Source organism: Paramisgurnus dabryanus, chromosome 1, assembly GCF_030506205.2.
Source record: "Paramisgurnus dabryanus chromosome 1, PD_genome_1.1, whole genome shotgun sequence".
Lineage (NCBI taxonomy): Eukaryota > Metazoa > Chordata > Actinopteri > Cypriniformes > Cobitidae > Paramisgurnus > Paramisgurnus dabryanus.
The window spans coordinates 41,558,911-41,577,719 of record NC_133337.1 but is presented as its reverse complement, the minus strand read 5'-3'; the positions used below and the strand labels follow the sequence as shown (position 1 = coordinate 41,577,719).

The window sequence follows — 18,809 nt, the reverse complement described above, 5'->3', positions numbered from 1 at the left end:
AAACAACAAGATATGCAAGTTAGACTATTGTTTACGTACAGTAATAGTACGTATAGAGCTATAAAATGAATTTTTGATTGCAGACTGTCCCAAAGGGAAATAAAATCACAAATGAGATCTCTTTAATATCTCAGTTGTTTCCCCAGACAGCAATGATATTAAATGGAGAGCTAATGGAGACTTATGCTTAAGTCTATAGCATCTCAGATTTCTCTCCTGAGAAAAGATTCAAGTATTCATACATATCTCCACTAGAGGTTTACGTGAGACTCATATTTTCTCATTAAATTATTTCAATACCAATTTATTTGACCTGTGCAATCTACAGTATTTGCTTTGCTCTGCTTTTACTGCACGTCAACAACTAATGTTTATGAACATATAAATAGGATTTTAGGACAAACATCTACAACAAAATTGAAACTTAAATGAAATATTTGAGATCTGGAACACATTGTTTATAAAACAACAAGATATTAAAGTGATTTTATTTACAATCTTATAATTCTATTCTCTTGTGGGTTCCCCAAATTGTAGCATCAAAGCTACCAAAGGTGCTTAAGCCATAGGAGAACCATTTATTACGAGGGGTCCCCTAGCTAAGCCCCCCCCCAACACCCCCCCCCCCCCCCGTCATTATAAGGGTCATGAAGAAAGATGTGATCCTGAATCAATAAAAAATACACTTAAATCAGCCCCTAACCATCTTTTTACCTCAAATAAGTGTGAAATAATAGTTTGAGAAGACATTTTTAAAAAGCCCCTAACCCTAAAGATTACTAAAGATAATAACTAAAGATTCTTACTGTCAACAAGGTGAAAATAATCTCGTATGTAAATATCCTTAGAAATTAGTGTGAGGCGCACTTGAGAGTTTAAATTTATTCCAGACAGAAATATTTTGGATTAGTACATTCGTGAACTGGGAAAAAGCACTTTGTGCCAGCGCAGCACAACAATTTTTAGTTCATGTAGTATTTTAGTTTAAAATAAAAAACAGGGGATCCCTCAATTTTATATTTTTGTAATGCTTATAGGAGGTCCCCCCCAATTCGAACACTGCTTTTTATAATCTATTTTTTTCCACCATAAGGAACTTTTTTTTTAAACAGAAATTAACCGTTTTGCCAAACGGCCTTTATTTTTAAGAGTGTATTAATATGGTGTTTGTGAAAAGACTCACTTTTATCAGTGATTCTTGAACTTAAAGCAAATGTCCTAAAAAGTGACACATTTCTGTCTATTAAATGGACATTTAAGTGCGTGTCCTGTCCTGAGACAAATAACATCACCTTTGCACTCGCAGCGTCTCTGAATCAGCAACGGCGAGCTGATGGATGTCTTGAAAACATTGTGATGTAACAGTCTCTCTCTTTTTGACTTTGTTGATGTGGAAATAATGATATGGATGAAGGGTCCACATGTGCCCGTGTCATTAGGCTGCATTACCTGTGTTAAAACCAATAAATGCCACTCACAACTGGATCCCCATTAATCATTTATAATGTTTTAATACGTTTTTAATCAGCATGGCAGAGACCTCAGCCTTCAGATATCAGGCGAGCCGTGATCATGTGTGTGTGTGTGTGTGTGTTCTGCACCGGCATGGCCTGATTTAAAATGTGAGTTTTTCACTCTCTCCTTCCTGTTTTTAATTAATAATTAAAATCGGCAAAGATGACAGTTCCTAATTAGGGCTGTCTTGAAAGAATGTAGGAACGTATGCATTTTAGATGGTAATAAAGGTAGAATGATGGAAGAGAGAGCACGCGAGGAGGAGAAAAGAGGATAAACACAGACACACGATGAGAAGTCTGGAGCGGAATGAAGAGAAAAACAAACACGGCAACAAACAAAATAGCGATCGCATATCCGTCAGCAAGTGAGCAGGAGGTCAGGTAAAGACAACAGCACCCTTGGCCATGTGTGGTCAGCCTCTCGACCAATCAGAAGCCAATCAGTACCCCCACATCATTTCCACCCCCCATCTCCTCCCGAGGAAACTTGAGCCTGTATTCCCAACATCAAAGAGCAGGAGCGTGGTAAAACATGGAGAGACTAATGCAGCTTTTTTATCGTAATGATGCCAGTGATTAGCTTTGTGCCATCATAAATTACATAATTTGAATTTATATCAAATAAAATTTATAGTAAGCAATTTAAATATATGATGCATGCAAACCATTGCATTTAAGCTAGATTTGGTGCATGGTAACACTAAGGGTGCACTCATTTTAACCAAACCGGTTTGGATAATGTGAATATGCGCTAATACTGCTGTAGAGAGTTTATATGATGATGAGTTCCTGTAGCTCTGTTAACATTGCATAGGTTATAGGTTCGAATCCTAGGAAACAAACCTACTAATAAAATGTATATGCACTAAGATTGCATCTGCCAAATAGATAAATGCAAATTTGCACATGATCCTACCTTGTTTCCTCGTTCGAAACCAGCAGATTTAAAGGGGTCATGTTTCTTGCCCATCACTGTTTTTACTTCAGTGAGAACGCGGGGAACAGTTCTAGATTAAGCACTGGCACCCTGGGTTAACATACTGTAGTAGGAGATCTGGGTTACAAGACGCATTGGTACCTAAACCAGGAAATAACAAAGAAGCTGAGGAAATTTAGGAGGAAGGTGTATGGAGAGGAGAGAGAGAGAGAGAGAGAGAGAGAGAGAGAGAGAGAGAGAGAGAGAGAGAGAGGTTTAATGAGGCCTCAGCCTAAGACAAAATGGCCGTGATTGACAGAAGCGATGTTGGAGAAATAATGTCAGAGGCATGTTACACATTAGGAAAAACTAGAGAGGAGAGAAGATGTACACCAGCAGTCTGCCTGAGGGAGAGACCGCATACATACACATGACAAGAACACGTGTTTCAGAAAAAGACTCCTGGCAGAAATACGTGTAGGCAGATGCTCAGATAATGTACTTTTTTAGTGGCTTAACTCTAAAATTGCTCAGGTGGATCAGAGGGCACTAACTGGTGCTCAAACCCTGACCTATACCTTCACGCAATGGCCAAGAGTGTTGTGTTTAATCATCCACAAAATAAAACGGTTAAAGTATAACAAGAGCCATGTGATTCATAAACTAACAGGACACAAACCTGTCAGCCAATCAGAAACGAGAAACCTTGTGCATTTTGGAAATGTGATCTGTATTGACCTGTGTATCGTCTCAGGTTCTGGACCTGGATCAGCAGAATGTACTCATGTATGTGTGTGTGTGTGTGTGTGTGTGTGTGTGTGTGTGTGTGTGTGTGTGTATTGTCTGGCTGGCTGGGGTCTGATCAGCTAAAGTTGCTTGGTGATCAATACTCTGCACAGACACACAGCTGTGCCCTAACCATTAACGCCTGAACAGCAATTAGTGTCCACACTGACCGCTCACACACACACTCCCATCTGGCATTGTATTTCTTTACCTCTCTTTACATCCACTCATCTGTCTTGGGACGACAAGAAAAAACAACAACAGCAGTTTGTTTCCTCTATTGTCTAAATACAACAACACTGCACCGCAATGTTTCCGTTCAAAATGAGCACAAACCCATCATTTTCAAAAATTGACATTTTAGAGCTTTCAATAAAAATTCAATTTCTCATCAGATTCTTATAAGTGCAAATTATCTGTGCTTACATTTATTTTATAGCTATACAGTCGTATTAGCCTATATGTCAAAAAAGACGTCTACAATCTACACAAATCCTGGGTTATTTTTAACTAAGTGTTTGGTAAAAAAAAGGGATGAACCCAGCAGTTGGGTTAAATTAAACCAGAAAATGTTTATATTTGACCCAACAATGGATTAAAACTAGTGATGCACCGATGTATCGGCCGCCGATATTTATCGGCCGATTTTTGATGAATTTGAAACCATCGGCATATCGGCAATAGCACGAGAAAGCTGATACCGATTGTTTATTAATTAACTGCATAAAGAAATACATTATATGTAAAAATAAAATAAAAATAAAATAAATGCTGAATAGCAAAAACCACCTTTGAAGGTTGTCATGCTGTCTTACTATATTTGTTTTAGCTTAATTTGTGCCTCTCTCATTATGTTGGTTAGTTGAATGTTAAATAGATCCAATCCATGTTCACAATTATTTGATGCAGAAATAAACTAGCTAATAGACCAACTGTATAGTATTGTATACAAGTGTTTAATATCGGTATCGGCCAGAAGTTGTCTGTTTAATTTGGTATCGTATCGGCCCAAAAAAAAAATCCTATCGGTGCATCCCTATAGTTAAAACAACCCAGCATGGGTTAAATTGTTATCCCTTTTGTGACCCAACACTAGGGTTGAATATAACCCACATTTTTCAAGTATAAATGTCCGGTTGTTTTAACCCACACTTAGGTCACATACAGTATGGACAAACACAACCATTGGGTTAAAATGAAAACATAATTTTCTAGATTAATTTAACCCAATGTTTATTTTTGTTTATACACTCTAAAATGTTGTTATTTTCCACCCTTCCTTGGGTCAAAATGGGACGAACACAGCCGTTTGGGTTCAATTAACCCAGTACATTTTTATAATTGGCCCAAAAATGGGTTAAAACAACCCAGGATTTTGGGTACACTCTTAGAAAGGATGTGTTATTATTATTTTTTATCTTTGTGCATTAAGCTTTTAACACATTATGTGTAATTTTAAAAATAATGTGTCAGTTTGTGTTGATTTTGTGTTAAAATATAACACAAGTTGTGTTAAAAGTAACACAAAATGTGTTGTTTCAATAATAACAGAGATATGGGTGAATTCTGGGACAATAAATTTAACACATTCATTCTAAGAGTGTAGGTTTTAGGTTAAATTACAACCCATTGGGTTTGGTTCCATTTTTGACCCAACGCTGGGTTGGAAAAATCCAGAAATTTTTTGAGTGTTGTTGATTAAAACAATTTTAAGTAATATTTTTATTTTTTCAATAAGACTTTTTTTTGGAGATAATACCATCTTAAGAATCTGCCACTGCTCTTACAATCCAAAATGACCTACACTGTAAAAAATCCAATTAATGAAATGTTGGAAGGGCAAAAATATATAAGTTAAACCAATTTTCTTGTTTGGGCTTAGTTGAGTAGACATATTATTTTAAGTCTAGATAAATCTGTGTTTAAAACATTAAGTGAATGGTTATTTCCAAATTCAGTCAACATCAAGAATGGCTAATGTTGACTGAACTAATTAAGACAAATCTGGTCAATATGTGGACTTATGACAGCTATGTTTCCTGACAACAAAATGCTCACAATATTACTGTTATTTGGTAACAAAATGTAATTTTAAGAGTTGTTCAGGCGTGAATGTATGTGCTTTAAGTTTAAATATGCGGTCGGTTAATATAGATAGCGTCTATTTAAAAATGTGCTCGGACACTTTCGGACGGAGAAGAGCTCCAGCTGAGCTCCAGAAAATCACAGACACTTAAGCGCTCACACCCCGCCCAGCGCAGCCTCGCCTCGGCAAGCCCATCAGAAACCGACTGCTGGCTCTGATATCTCTGTGGCGTTTAAACATGCGATTTAATTCATTTTAATTTCTTATACTTAATAATAAAAGGTTTACCGGTATGTTTTAAATCATATTTTAGGATTGCACTTAAATGATATCGCTGTTGAATGATATTTCATATCTTTCACATTTGTTATAACTGGGCTGCGTACTGCCTGCGATTTTGAACTTCAGAGCTGAAGGTGCGAGTGGAGAAATAGTCCCAATATCATAACAATCTTTAAACTTCTAAATATACCCGTGTGTGTACCCGTGTGCGTGCGTGTGTGCGCGCGCGCGTGCTCGCGCGTGTGCATGTATGTATGTATGTATGCGCGTGCGTCTGTGTATTTTGAATTTAAAATGTTTTAACTCGGAAGGATCTGGATCACAGGTCATTTCATCTGAGATCAATCCGCACGCAACAGCTGGAATCACTACTGATTCACACAAGGGAGGACACAAGTCAGCCGTTTCCTGAAGTTCACGTCAGGTAAGTGTTTGTAATTAAATGTTAATTTTAGAATATATTAATTGGCAAAGACGCAAATACTCGACGTTTTTGTAATTATATTTTTGTAAAGATACATTAGAAGTGTGTTATGTTACGTGACCGAAGTAAAGTGGAGCTATTTTAGTTAAGATAAAAAGCCTGGAAAAGTTGGTTTACCGGACAAAGTTTAGAACTCGGTCTTTATTATAATTGGGACATTTTTACAAACAAACCTTATATAATACAATACTGGCGTGCATTTTGAGACAAAACAATAGCACTCATATGTTAAGAGATGTCAGTAAGTTATTTTAGTCAGTGAAAAGCCCTGTCCGAGAAAACCGCCCAATAGTGTTTAATTATGTGTGATGTCTGAGGGAAATTTGGCCTAACATTAACGTTATTTAGGGAATAAAGTCTTTCACCGTCAAACTTTATTATATTAAACATGTTATTTATGTATGTGTGTGTGTTTATATTCCTCTGTTTATCAAACCAGAGCGGAGATGATGTGAGGGGCGGACCAAAAGGATACATAGCGAGACAGTCTCCGCTTGGACTGGCTGAGGAAAGTCTCCTAAATGGCCCTGGAGATGTTCTGACTGACTTTGGAGGCTTTTTGGACTGTTTTATGCCCTCTATTTAATGAAGACTTAATTCTGTATGTTCAGTCTGTATGATAAGTGAATAAAAAGCTTTTGTTTTTATGTGACTGAAGTTAATTATTTTGTTTACAACACCAGCATAAATTATTTGATAAATAATTTAAAAATGTTATTAAAAAAATCCCAAATAATAAATATTAATTGAAGTAACACATAAAACATTGAGTGAATACTTAAATTTTAATTGACAGAGTCTTTGCTGTAAGTTTTTAAAGATTCAACTGATTAAAACATTTTAGTTGAATGAACTATAAAGCTAATTGAGCCAACATACTTTTTTAAATTTGAGTCAAATTTGGGCCAACTAAAAAACTTCAATCCAGGTAACACTTTGGAGACAGAAATTGAGTGAACGTAAAATTTCTGTGGAACTAGTTACTAAAAAATAATTCATTGAGCCAACAATTTATTTTTTACAGTGTAGCGTTGTTATTTTTAAGGTAATGACAGGCTGGGAAGTAACCTTTCCGTCGATTATGACAGGCTTACACGACAGCAGAAATGTCCCCTGGAATTATTTGTTTTACCGTCTTTTGTGTTGAATGAAGTGGGATTAGTTTAAAGGAGAGCTGGTGAGGGGGGCTTCTTTGAATGAGGGGAAGAAAACGATCCAATGATGCTTTGGGTTAAGATAAGAGCTAAAGACTGTTATTGAGCTGATGTGCTTGAAACGTACTCCCTTTCTTCTCTCAATTACCCCAGCCTGTGAAGCCAAAGTCCTTTCAAATGACGAGTCTCCCGTATTCGTACAAGAATCCGGCCCCTCTGGTCAGACGGAGAGCGGTGAAGGACAGGTTTTATTAATTACTCCTGATCATTTTAAAACAAAGTTGCTGCGGAAGATAGAAAAGAGCGATCGCCTCCGGTTAAGAACAAAAGCGAAGCGAGGAGGGTCTCCGACGTGAAATTAAACACGTCTGCTCGTTTTCTTTCCCTCTGACAAACCGAATTCGTGTCTCCTGTAATTGATAACTGCCCAGGCCAATTATTTCGAGCGTTACAATACACAGAGGTCCGCTTTCCCTGCTACAGCTCTTCCATAATTAGCTATGCTAATATCCCTTTATTGGCCTTAATATTGCTCAACATCTCCATGGCACCCAAAGGCCACTAGAGTCCCGTGTCCTGTCACAAATGCTGATTATTGAGAAGGATAGCTTTAATCAAACATAATTGCAGTTAATTTTTTTTTCTTCTCCGCCTCGCTCTCCGTTGCCAGCATCTAATGCCGCGTTCGCCTTGATATTCCATTAAATGACTATTTAACTGCCTTCTTTATTTCCGACGGTCCCGAACATCGCCGCAAAGTTCCGGAGCCATTTACACAGAGCAAGAATGGGAGAGAGAAGCGCGTGGCCGTAATTGCTCGCCTTTTCACAAAGGACTAATTTACTCGATCCCCGCGCAGAAGCGAAACGGCTCCTAATTCAGCCGAAATTACGCCGATGTTGCGGACAGCAGCTGAATATGATTCAGTTCAGAAATTCACTTCATCAAACTCGGAGGTAAACAGACCCTGAGCGAGCGCGTGGACGATGAACGGGGTCTTAATGAGGCGATGTTTAGAGAGTGTGTGTGTCTGTTTTTAATACGTCTACACATTAGCCTGTTGGTGATAACACTGTGCCATTTCATTCATTGTGAATTTAATTTAATTTAATTTAATTTGATTTCCTCTGACAATAATTGTGAGTGCATTGGTATATTAGTGTATACGGGTTGCTTTTTTATTTGTGCTCTCATGTGAGCACCAAAGTTATATTTTTTAATAAACTTAATAGCTTTAATGACTTAAAATAACTTTAATAGCCTCTATATTGAAATATTCAGAAAGTTAAGCAAAAATTGTCTTTAATAAAAAGGATAAGAGCTCTCCGCACTATGGATGCACAACATTATATTGGCGTTTTTGTCGCTTCTATTTTTATGCTTTCAATAGGTGCACCCCACAATAATCTTTAAGTTAACGCAAGTTTACACCTGTGTACATGTGTATGAAACCATTTGTTGGCAGCTATACAGCGATTGAAACGAGAGCGAGAGAGAGATAGAGGTAAATAAAGGCTATATTTCAGGCTTGATTTACTCTGATACCTGCTGTGAAACATTACAGCTCTACGGGGAAATAAAAACAGGGGCCGCGAATTACACCTCGTAATACTCATTCTGATAATGGCCTGTCCAACATCCACCATACGCACACTGTACACAATTAAAGCTAATGTTCTAATGACGACAAACACCCATTCTTGTCCTCTTCTGGGCGTTATGAGGGCTATCTTTCTTTACATCCCCCCGACCCGATGATGTTGAAATTCATTTTTTATTGATGTCCGTCGCTAAAACATTTCTGAAACTAGCAAGGCCACCTCCAGGGCATCTTCTTTCTCCTACTTTTTCTCAATCTGTCTCGATCCTCAACATTCCCGCCCCGTCGCGAGGAAAGGGCGACTGTATATAAATGAGAATTGGAAGTGGAGAGGTTTCAGGGTTGCAGATGTCATTTCACACAGTGATGTATTGCTCGGCTCGCGGTCCCATCGGAGCGTCCGAATAAGTGACTTCAACCCGCATGCACACGCTGTTTACCTAGTGAAATACATGTGTTAACTCAACAGCGAACGCAATCTGCAATGCATGACATCGTGACGTGCTGGAAAGAACGAGGGACCTTTACGGCGTCCGTACTGCCCTCCCGGGTGGAGTTCTGGGGTAAATATTGATATACATGGACATCCATATACAAATACTAATTTTCCCACCTGCTGGGCCGAGGATGACATCGTATATAAAGTATGTGGTGGCCATGTTGGCGATATATAAGTCAGGTTCCAATATTTGGAAAGACTTGAAGTTGGCTTATCAATACCAATATCTCTATCTAAACAGTGTATGGGTCTTTAAATTGTAAGGTGGACTCCTTTCAAGTTCTCCATCTGTTTCCCATGATGCACCATCTGTATGAGCTTCTTATCTGTCTTCCTTCTTGTCACCCCTCGAGTGTGACTCTTCAATGGTCTCAATAATAAGACTTCACCTCTTCACAACACCAGATTTAAAATCCGGTAGGTGTGTGTGTGTTTGTGCACGTCCGATGGGACCCTGTTTGACTCTCACGTGCACATGACATTTGCCGAACAGATTATGCAGTTAGTAATTTGCTCAATAATTACCGGGTGCTGTTGTCCTGATGCTTGGGTGTGTCTAATCGTCTAACAGAAGTGTAAGTTTGCGGCCGGCTCTCACCTTGTTAGGTCTTCCTTGCCGGCTCTCTGGTCGTCTGTGATGAGCAGGGCTCAGGTGTGCTGCTTTACCTCCCCATTGAGCACGTTAGGCCTTAATTACAGGGTAGGACAGGGAAAGAAAGAGGGGGGCCGAATATTAACCGACTTCCTGTCAGTGACGGGCAGATGGGTTCTGTGGGGAACTGTGGGATTTGGATGCGTCAGCCACACGGACAGACTGAAAAACAGAGAGACAGGGAGGTCGTGGGAGGGTGAGGAACAAAACACTAATGATCATTACCCTGATGGGAATTATTTAGATACAAGGTGAGTCCAGATGTCGGTGTGATCACGCTTTTGTGTTCTTATACGTGAGCGTTTGGACTCTGGTCTGCACCGCTGTGAACGGTGCATCTGTGTTTTGTTGCGGTATTGATTTCTTCGCTGTGAGTTTTCAGCCCAGACGAGGCGGTTTTGTGCCGGATCGATTGTCTAACATGGAGTTTTCCTGTTCTGTTTATTCTCTTTCAGATTCTTTTTGAAATTCTTCCTAAAGTGTAATCAGAACTGTCTCAAGAATGCAGGAAACCCACGAGACATGCGCAGATTCCAGGTAATGTTTTCCTTCTTTCTTTCTTTCCACACACACATGTGGTGTAATGCTAAAAGCAGACAAGTATGGTGTTTTACTTTATGGATGTAGCTAAACTGACTCCCACGATCAAATCAAGATCCAGGCTGGAGCAAATTCCAAATACTTGGCCCAATATCCATCCTATCCATCTATCCATCCATCCATCCATCCATCCATCCATCTATCCATCCATGTATCCATCCACCCACCCATCCCACTAGGTAGTATCAGCCAATCACAGCAGCTGTTTAAAAAGACACCGAAGGGAGAAAGGCCACATCCTTAATAATCTATCTATCCATCCATCTATCCATCCCACTAAGTGGTATCAGCCAATCACAGCAGGTTTTTAAATATACAGTATGGAGAAAGGCCACGTCTTTAATCATCTATCTATCTATCTATCTATCTATCTATCTATCTATCTATCTATCTATCTATCTATCTATCTATCTATCTATCTATCTATCCATCTATCCATCTATCCATCTATCTATCTATCTATCTATCCACCCATCCCACTACGTGGTATCAGCCAATCACAGCAGCTGTTTAAGACGATACTGAAGGGAGAAAGGACACATCCTTAATAATCTATCTATCTATCCATCCTTCTGTCCATCCATCCCACTAAGTGGTATCAGCCAATCACGGCAGGTTTTTAAAGATACAGTATGGAGAAAGGCCACGTCCTTAATCATCCATCCATCCATCAATCCATCCATTAATCTATCCGTCTATCCATCCATCCATCCGTCTATCTATCCATCCATCCATCCATCTATCCATGTATCCATCCACCCACCCATCCCACTAGGTGGTATCAGCCAATCACAGCAGCTGTTTAAAAGGGAGGAAAAGGGAGAAAGACCACATCCTTAATAATCTATCTATCCATCCTTCTCTCCATCCATCCCACTAAGTGGTATCAGCCAATCACAGCAGATTTTTAAAGATACAGTATGGAGAAACGCCATGTCCTTAATCATCTATCTATCCATCCATCCATCCATCCATCTATCCATGTATCCATCCACCCACCCATCCCACTAGGTGGTATCAGCCAATCACAGCAGCTTTTAAAAAAGATACATAAGGGAGAAAGCCAAATCCTTAATAATCTATCTATCCATTCTTCTTTCCATCCTTCTATCCATCCATCCATCCATCCATCCCCATCCATCCACTAGGTGGTATCAGCCAATCACAGCAGGTTTATAAAGATACAGTAGGGAGAAAGGTCACAGCCTTGGGCTTTATTAAAGTGCGTGACAGCTCTTCTTAACCCATTGCATCTGAGGAGTGTTTATATACTTGTGGTTATATAGATGTATTGTCAAGCAGCCAGCAGTGGTGGTGGCGCTCGCAAAACTTTCATTTTTCATGCTTTGAAACGTCAAGCGTCCTCAGTCATATTGATCCATGAGTCCAGAGCAGAAGGTCAGAGTCGGCATGAGAGGAAGCGTCCTTTCTGTCTCCACTGCCACTAAAAGAAACATCCGTCACGACAGATGTGTCTACCTACCATAAAGTGACCAGACCTCTTTTTCTCACTGTAACAGCATGTCTGGGTTTTCAACCTATTTACACTTCTTCTGCCTTACCACCTTGAGGAGGTGTGTGTGTGTGTTTGTGTGTGGAGAGAGCCATAATAATCCCACTCGAACCTCCATTCAACACTCTCTACACTTCTACCTAAGTGTTTGGATGAACTGCCTGCCTGTGGTGTCTATCTCCCCAAAACATTACAGTTTCAAACCAAAACATTTCCTTCTGCATGCCGTGTTTTATTTAAAAATCATTTAAACAACACCACAGGGAGAGCTTACAATGGCATCGCTTCTTTAGAAATATCAGAAGATGCCTTGAACCAAAACCACTAACGTTCAGTCTCAGAGACAAATGGGCCAAAGTGGAGATGTCTGTCAGTCTGTGAGCAGAGTCCATTAACAAGACATCTTTCCTGAAGCGGTAACCCTTAAACTCTGCTCTGCTAAGCTAAATGCCACCTCCAGAATAAATTTCACTCATCTTCTTTTTCCACAATCTCATGGCAAGTTCATGCTTTTGGGGTCTCTGTCCTTTCCCATTTGCTATTCCATATCTCCTATCTGTCTTACTCTCTTTTCCACTTTTATTTTGCTGATTTTCTGTTATAGCACAGAAGAAAACATTGTTTGGAAATTTTAAAGAATTAATGATCATTTTAAGATTTTAATGCATTTATCCTATTCTGTAAACTTAAAAAACTCAAGATGCAAGGTGTTTTTTTTTTTAAATAAATAAATGTCAAACATTGTCTTAGCTGTAATGGCCTGGTCAAACTAAATATGCATTTTGCAAAAAATACATGCACAGAAATATTTCTTTATTTTTGTTTGAAACGATGCTGAGAAACAACCTCTACAAACTGTTTTCTGAGTATTTTTTTTTTTTTTTTTATTACAGAAGTTTTTTACTGCTTGCATTTCAGGGTTTGTGTAGACAGTCCTCATTTCTTACTAATTTCTAAAAAAAATAATAATCAGATCTGTAACTCCTCAATTTCCACCCTGGACCCCCATCCCGCCCAGCCAAACCCTTTCAACGCCTCTCCTCATTCAGATGCTAAATGATCCTCATTCTCTAAATGCAACTGTATGTGAAGCCCTCTTTAGTAAACACATCAACAAAAACAAAGAAAAGCCCCTTATTCCCTGCAGAGAGGCTCTTCTGAAATTCTCTTTTTTCTTTTGAGGGTCTGTCGCTCCCCCCCAATCTCAGTCTGCAACTAATATGATAAAACAGCTCATCAATAAATCTATAGATCAATGTAATGTGTTGAGCTAGCGATCTTCGGGCCGTAGGCTGCGTTTGAGAGACTGCTAATGGCCGATAGAGTAGATGAGAGACTCTCTCTCTCTTCTGTTCACTTTAAGTGGCAGATTAAACACTAATTGTAGCCTTTTGTCAAAGCCCAAGCGCTTCAAAATGGAGGCCTGTGTTTGATTGACAAGGGCTTGGCTGGTCCTCTTCTCAGACAAACCTCTCGTCCTTTATCTAACACGCACTCGTGTTACCGCCCAAGTGTCTCCTTTAAATAGGAAACGGAGGCTCTCGTTGTTACAAAGGTTAATTATATTCTTCAAATGAGAAATGAAATGCGCTTTATATAGAGTTGAATCCTGATGGTTCACATGGAGAAAGAAATATCCGACCTATTGAGCTAAAAAAAAATTCTACCTCCATTAAGTGAATGTGCTTTTATGTTTGACACTAATAAGAAATGTACTCCATTTGTGGAAAAATATTAAAAGAAATTGATTTTGTGACATATATACATTACCAGCCTGATCCCATGAGTACAAGTTGGCTAATTCGTATAAGGTGAATCCTACAAAAACTTATGATTATTAAAAAAAAAACAATAATAAAACCCCACCACTAACCACAACGTCACGGGCAAATGCAAATCGTACAAAAATGTACTAATGTGGACATTTAAATGAATACGAATTAGCCACCTCGTAAAATACATAGACTGTAAAAAAACTTTGCTGCCTTAAAATTTTTGGTTAAATCAACTCAGATTTACAAGTCATGTCAACAGAGATGAGTTGTCTGAACTTATATATATAGTTGAGAAAAGTCAACTTAATTTTATTAGTTATAACAAATCACCTGTAGTTATAACAACTCTAGTCAAGATAAATAATAGTAAGTTGAAATTACTTGTAAATCCGAGTTGATTCAACAAAAATGTTTAAGGCAGCAAAGTATTTTTTACAGTGTACGAATTGCCATGAGACACCGTTGACACTACAAGAAGGTTGTATTTGTTAACATTAGTAAAAGCATTAGCTTACATGAGCAATATAGTTTTATAAATCTTAGTTAATGCCAGTGCAATTGTTCATGTTAACAAACTAAGATTAATAAATGCTGTAGAAATATTGTTCATTGTTAGTTCATGTTAGCTATGCATTAACAAATACAACCCTATTGTAAAGTGTTAGCGTTAAAGTTAACAGAGTTGGTTATGTCAGTAGATTATCATTTGCCCATATTAAGGTTGTTTTGTAAGACCCAAACATGTGAAATTTTCCAACTAATTTAATTATTTTAAGTACGGCACTTTATTAAGAACGTGCTAAGCAGATTTGATCCCAGCTCTGTGGTAACGGTAGCCCGTGCAGTTTCTGGCATGGTCATTTATAGTCAAACAGCGTGCCAGCGTACACGAACAGCTCTCGTCATCTTTTGTTGCTCAAGGTGTGAAAACAGACTCTTTTTCGGATTAGAGTGATATAACTTATTGTTTTAATAACGTGAAGCCCGCGGGGAGTTGTTCCACCAAACCCGGAAAGACTGCAAAAACGAACAACTTCTCCCTCCCGCACGGCTTGGAAAATAAACAGTGGGCACAGGTTCAAGCTCCAGAAAAGCAAATGTGTTTGTGGTTATTGTTTCGAAGGTACGGAGTGGTCGCACGGTTGTCGGCGTTCAAAATAAAGCTTCGCTGGTATGGAGGAGACAAATGAAACAAAGCCATGAATCAGGCGTGTGTTGTGTGTCTCCAAAGGGCCACACTGATCAGAGACGCTATGGGTTCATCTGCTAACTGTACTCATGTTGAGTCAACACCACGGGCCAAAAGCCTTTTGTGTTCCTCTTCTAGTCAATAAGATGGACAACAAAAGGGTAGCTGTAAAAAGAGCCATGGTTTTTGATAAAGACCCTACAGAAACCCTCAGATGTGTTTGTGTTTTCTGGCCTCTGGTCATTAACAGACCCAATGCTTTTTGGACGCTGAACAATTCATTTAGTTACGAGGGCCTGTTAATGCCAAATCCAAGTTTTTACTAATGAAACATCAAGATTTATCACAACAAGATGCATAGCATTTATAGCAAATCTTTTAAAGTTGTTTGGACACATTTAGAAACAATGCATTAAATGCTTAAAAAAAAATTTTTATTAAAAATATATTCACTCAATATTTGCATGCATTTAATAGATTTAAACATCTTTTTATTTTCCCACAGGTCGTTGTATCGACAACAGTTAACGTGGACGGTCACGTGTTGGCCGTGTCGGACAACATGTTCGTCCACAACAACTCAAAACACGGCCGAAGAGCCCGCCGTCTAGACCCCTCAGAAGGTACGGCCACTCCTTATCTGGACAATGGTAGGCACATTTCCCATGAAACTATTATTTGTAGAGCTCTCTTTTCCTCTGTCTTTCCACTTTCCCATCATATTAGCTCATTTTTTTTAATCATCCCCATCGACTCCTTATATTCATGCTGACACATGAATAGCACGAAGCTTTAGTAGGAACACAGAGAAGTCACCTTTTAGAAAACATTCATTCACCTTTTCTACACTCTTAGAAAAAGGTACAAAAGTTGTCACTGGGACGGTACCTTTGAGATTTAAGTGTGTACCTTATTTTGTACCAATATGCACTTTTTAGGTACCTTTACAGTATGTACTTTTTTCTGAGCGTGTATTGACTGAATAGAATTTTAAGTTAGACTTAGTTTAACTTGCTACCTGCTTTAATACATAATTATTGTTTTAATTGATGTTTTTTGTGAATGATTTTGGGCCACGTTTTGTTAAATGTTTCGTAAGCCATCAGCTTTGTATGCATCTTAAGATCCAACATTGTCTTTATTAAATATTTAGTACTCTCAGCTTTGTTTAACACACTTTACCACGTTAAAGCTAAATAGGTTATCCATTTTTTCTATCCTCGTACTTTGCATGCCATAGTAAGTTTATAGCTTTTTAGACATGAGCAAGTCAGCAGTTCAGATACTGTTGCCTATTTAAAGGTTTAATTTCGATTACTCAGTACTCCTCACTACTCAAATCTTTGGGTTAAGCAATCATTAAAACACAGCATAATCTTTGCTCATTTAAAAACACACAACATTGGTATTTTCTTTGTCTTAATCAGTCCGTAATTACCATATCAACCGAAGCAGCAGTAATATTTAATGATGCAAGAGAAAGCGTGTCAATTCCCCGCAAAACCCGCAAAAATATTTGTTTTTATTTCTCGGGTCCTCGCATTAATAGGCGCGTCGTAATTGAAGGTTTGTGCCCTGAGCGTTGAAGTGTTTGCTATCCTGACTTATTGTTTGTCTCTTGGCTGTAGTCGCTTGATAGTAGGTGTGTTTTCCTTAGCAACCGCCTTTAATTAGGAGAGCAATTAAGAAGGTTGAGTCCTCTCCCCTCTTCTGCCTCCGTCCCATGAGACCCAAAGACAGAATGAAAGAAAAAACACGGCTCCAACCCAAACACTGCAGAGACTGCTGCTTTACACAGCGCTTTATATGAAACCTTTATCTAAGCGTTTACAAGCTTTGAGTTTATGTGGGCTTGGATTTTAGTGATCTTACTTTTGATGTGGTAGCACATATAGAGAAAGTATGTAAAAAGTAGTAAGACATTTTAACCTGTTAACACTACTTGTTAACATTAATGCATTAGCTAAAATGAACTAACAATGAGTAATATAGTTTTTCAACATGTTCAGGGTTCCTATGTCTGGGATGCCATGAGCTTGGATAATGTAGTGTACAACGTGAGTTTATAAAAATGTAGCTTAAATACACTGTAAAAAAGACTTCAAAATTTGCTGCCTTAAAATTTTTTGTTGAATCAACTTGGATTTACAAGTCCTTTCAACTTACTATTATTTATCTTGACTAGAGATGAGTTGTTATAACTACAGGTGAGTTGTTATAACTTATAAAATTAAGTTGACTTTTCTCAACTATATTTTTTAAGTTGTGACAACTCATCTCTGTTGACATGACTTGTAAATCTGAGTTGATTCAACATAAATTTTTAAGGCAGCAAAGTATTTTTTACAGTGTGCGTGAAATGAATAAACAGTGTCAATAAACAGCTGTTTAAGTTGTAGTTATTGGAAATGTTATTCCTTATGTCACAAGTTAGCAAGCGGATTACATTTGGATCAATGGAAACTAAAATTTCAAGCAACAAACAAAAATCCCTGATATTAGATGACTTGGGCAAAAAATATAAAATTCCCTGACTTTCAATGTCTGGGAAAGACCTTTTAAAATTCCATGATATTCCAGAAATTCCATGACCCATGGAAACCCTGTTTGTTAATGTTAGTAAATGCCAATACAATCATGTTCGTTCATGCATTAAATAATGTTAACAACTTTTGATTAAAAAAAAACTATTCGTAAATAAATATAAGATGAATAAATTCTGTAGAACTATTGTTTATTGCTATTTCATGTTAGCAATGCATTAACAAATGTTAACAAAAACAACTTTATTGTAAAGTGTAACCATAATTCTTATAATAAATTGTATAATCAGTACGAACTACTGTATCATATATATACACAAGATAATAATTTAAATGGAATAGAATTGAATACAGATTCTGAGTCTGTTATTCAGGTTATAGGTAAAAATGTGACCGAATTCATTCGTTCTCGCTGTAATCTCTGACAGCACGGTAACAAGTGCTGCTGGTATTTCTGACAACGCTTTTACATTTCCGACTGTTTTTAAAGCTCACCTCCTCCTTAATAACCCACCGCCTGCGCGCGCGCACACACATACACCCCTCACCACTTAGGTACCTGCTGTTTCACCCGCCCCTGATGGCAAATTTGGGCCATGGCGAATATTACAGCTACCTTTCTAATATCTGCCCCTATAAAGGTGACCAGGGGGCTGTTAAATTGACAAGAAAGAGCAGTCGCAGAACCCTCAGTTTAAAACTTAGTGTTTAATAACTCGACAGAATGTTTAAGACTTATCTGTTGGCTCAGTTTGACTTTTAGGAGACGCATTTACTGAAAAAAAAGCTCCACATGTCATCTCTCTTCCATCCTTGTGTGGAACAGCATGCACACATGTACATAATAATATAGTCGTAAAATATAAATTCATATGGTCAATTCCAAGCCTGTGCTGCCGAAACCGGGTGGTTTGTATTAGAAACACATTCTTGGAAGTGATAAATGCTGGGTGAGATAGCTCAAAAGCCAGAAAGAGACCAGCGGAGGTGGTCTTTCGTTTCCCCTTTCCTCTTACTGTTTTATCTAATCATCTAATTCGGGGCAAATTTTCCCGGACAGTGAATTTACTCTGCCCTCTGATCTTCAGCTTAAAGTAATTCCCTCTCGCCCAGGCCGATGGACCGACGTCTTGCTCTCCAAGCACATGAGCCCCTTTCATTATTTACAGCTGGAGAATAAAACCTGAGGGACGAAAGAGAGAGAGAGGCCGCA

The 18,809-nt window shown here is 38.4% G+C and overlaps 1 protein-coding gene across 18 annotated transcripts in view; it reads left to right on the top strand.

The window, feature by feature from the left end:
* Nucleotides 1-18,809, top strand: part of ebf3a (EBF transcription factor 3a) — a 98,520-nt gene that overhangs the window by 49,083 nt on the left and 30,628 nt on the right. For 10 of the 18 annotated variants that reach the window (XM_073815013.1, XM_065262972.2, XM_065262983.2 and 7 more), the window contains exons 7-8: nt 10,432-10,513; nt 15,559-15,703. In XM_073815013.1, coding sequence (XP_073671114.1) covers nt 10,432-10,513; nt 15,559-15,703 — 227 coding nt within the window. The remainder of the gene's footprint in view (nt 1-10,431; nt 10,514-15,558; nt 15,704-18,809) is intronic. The other 8 variants (XM_065262985.2, XM_065262979.2, XM_065262977.2 and 5 more) reach the window with 1 other exon arrangement.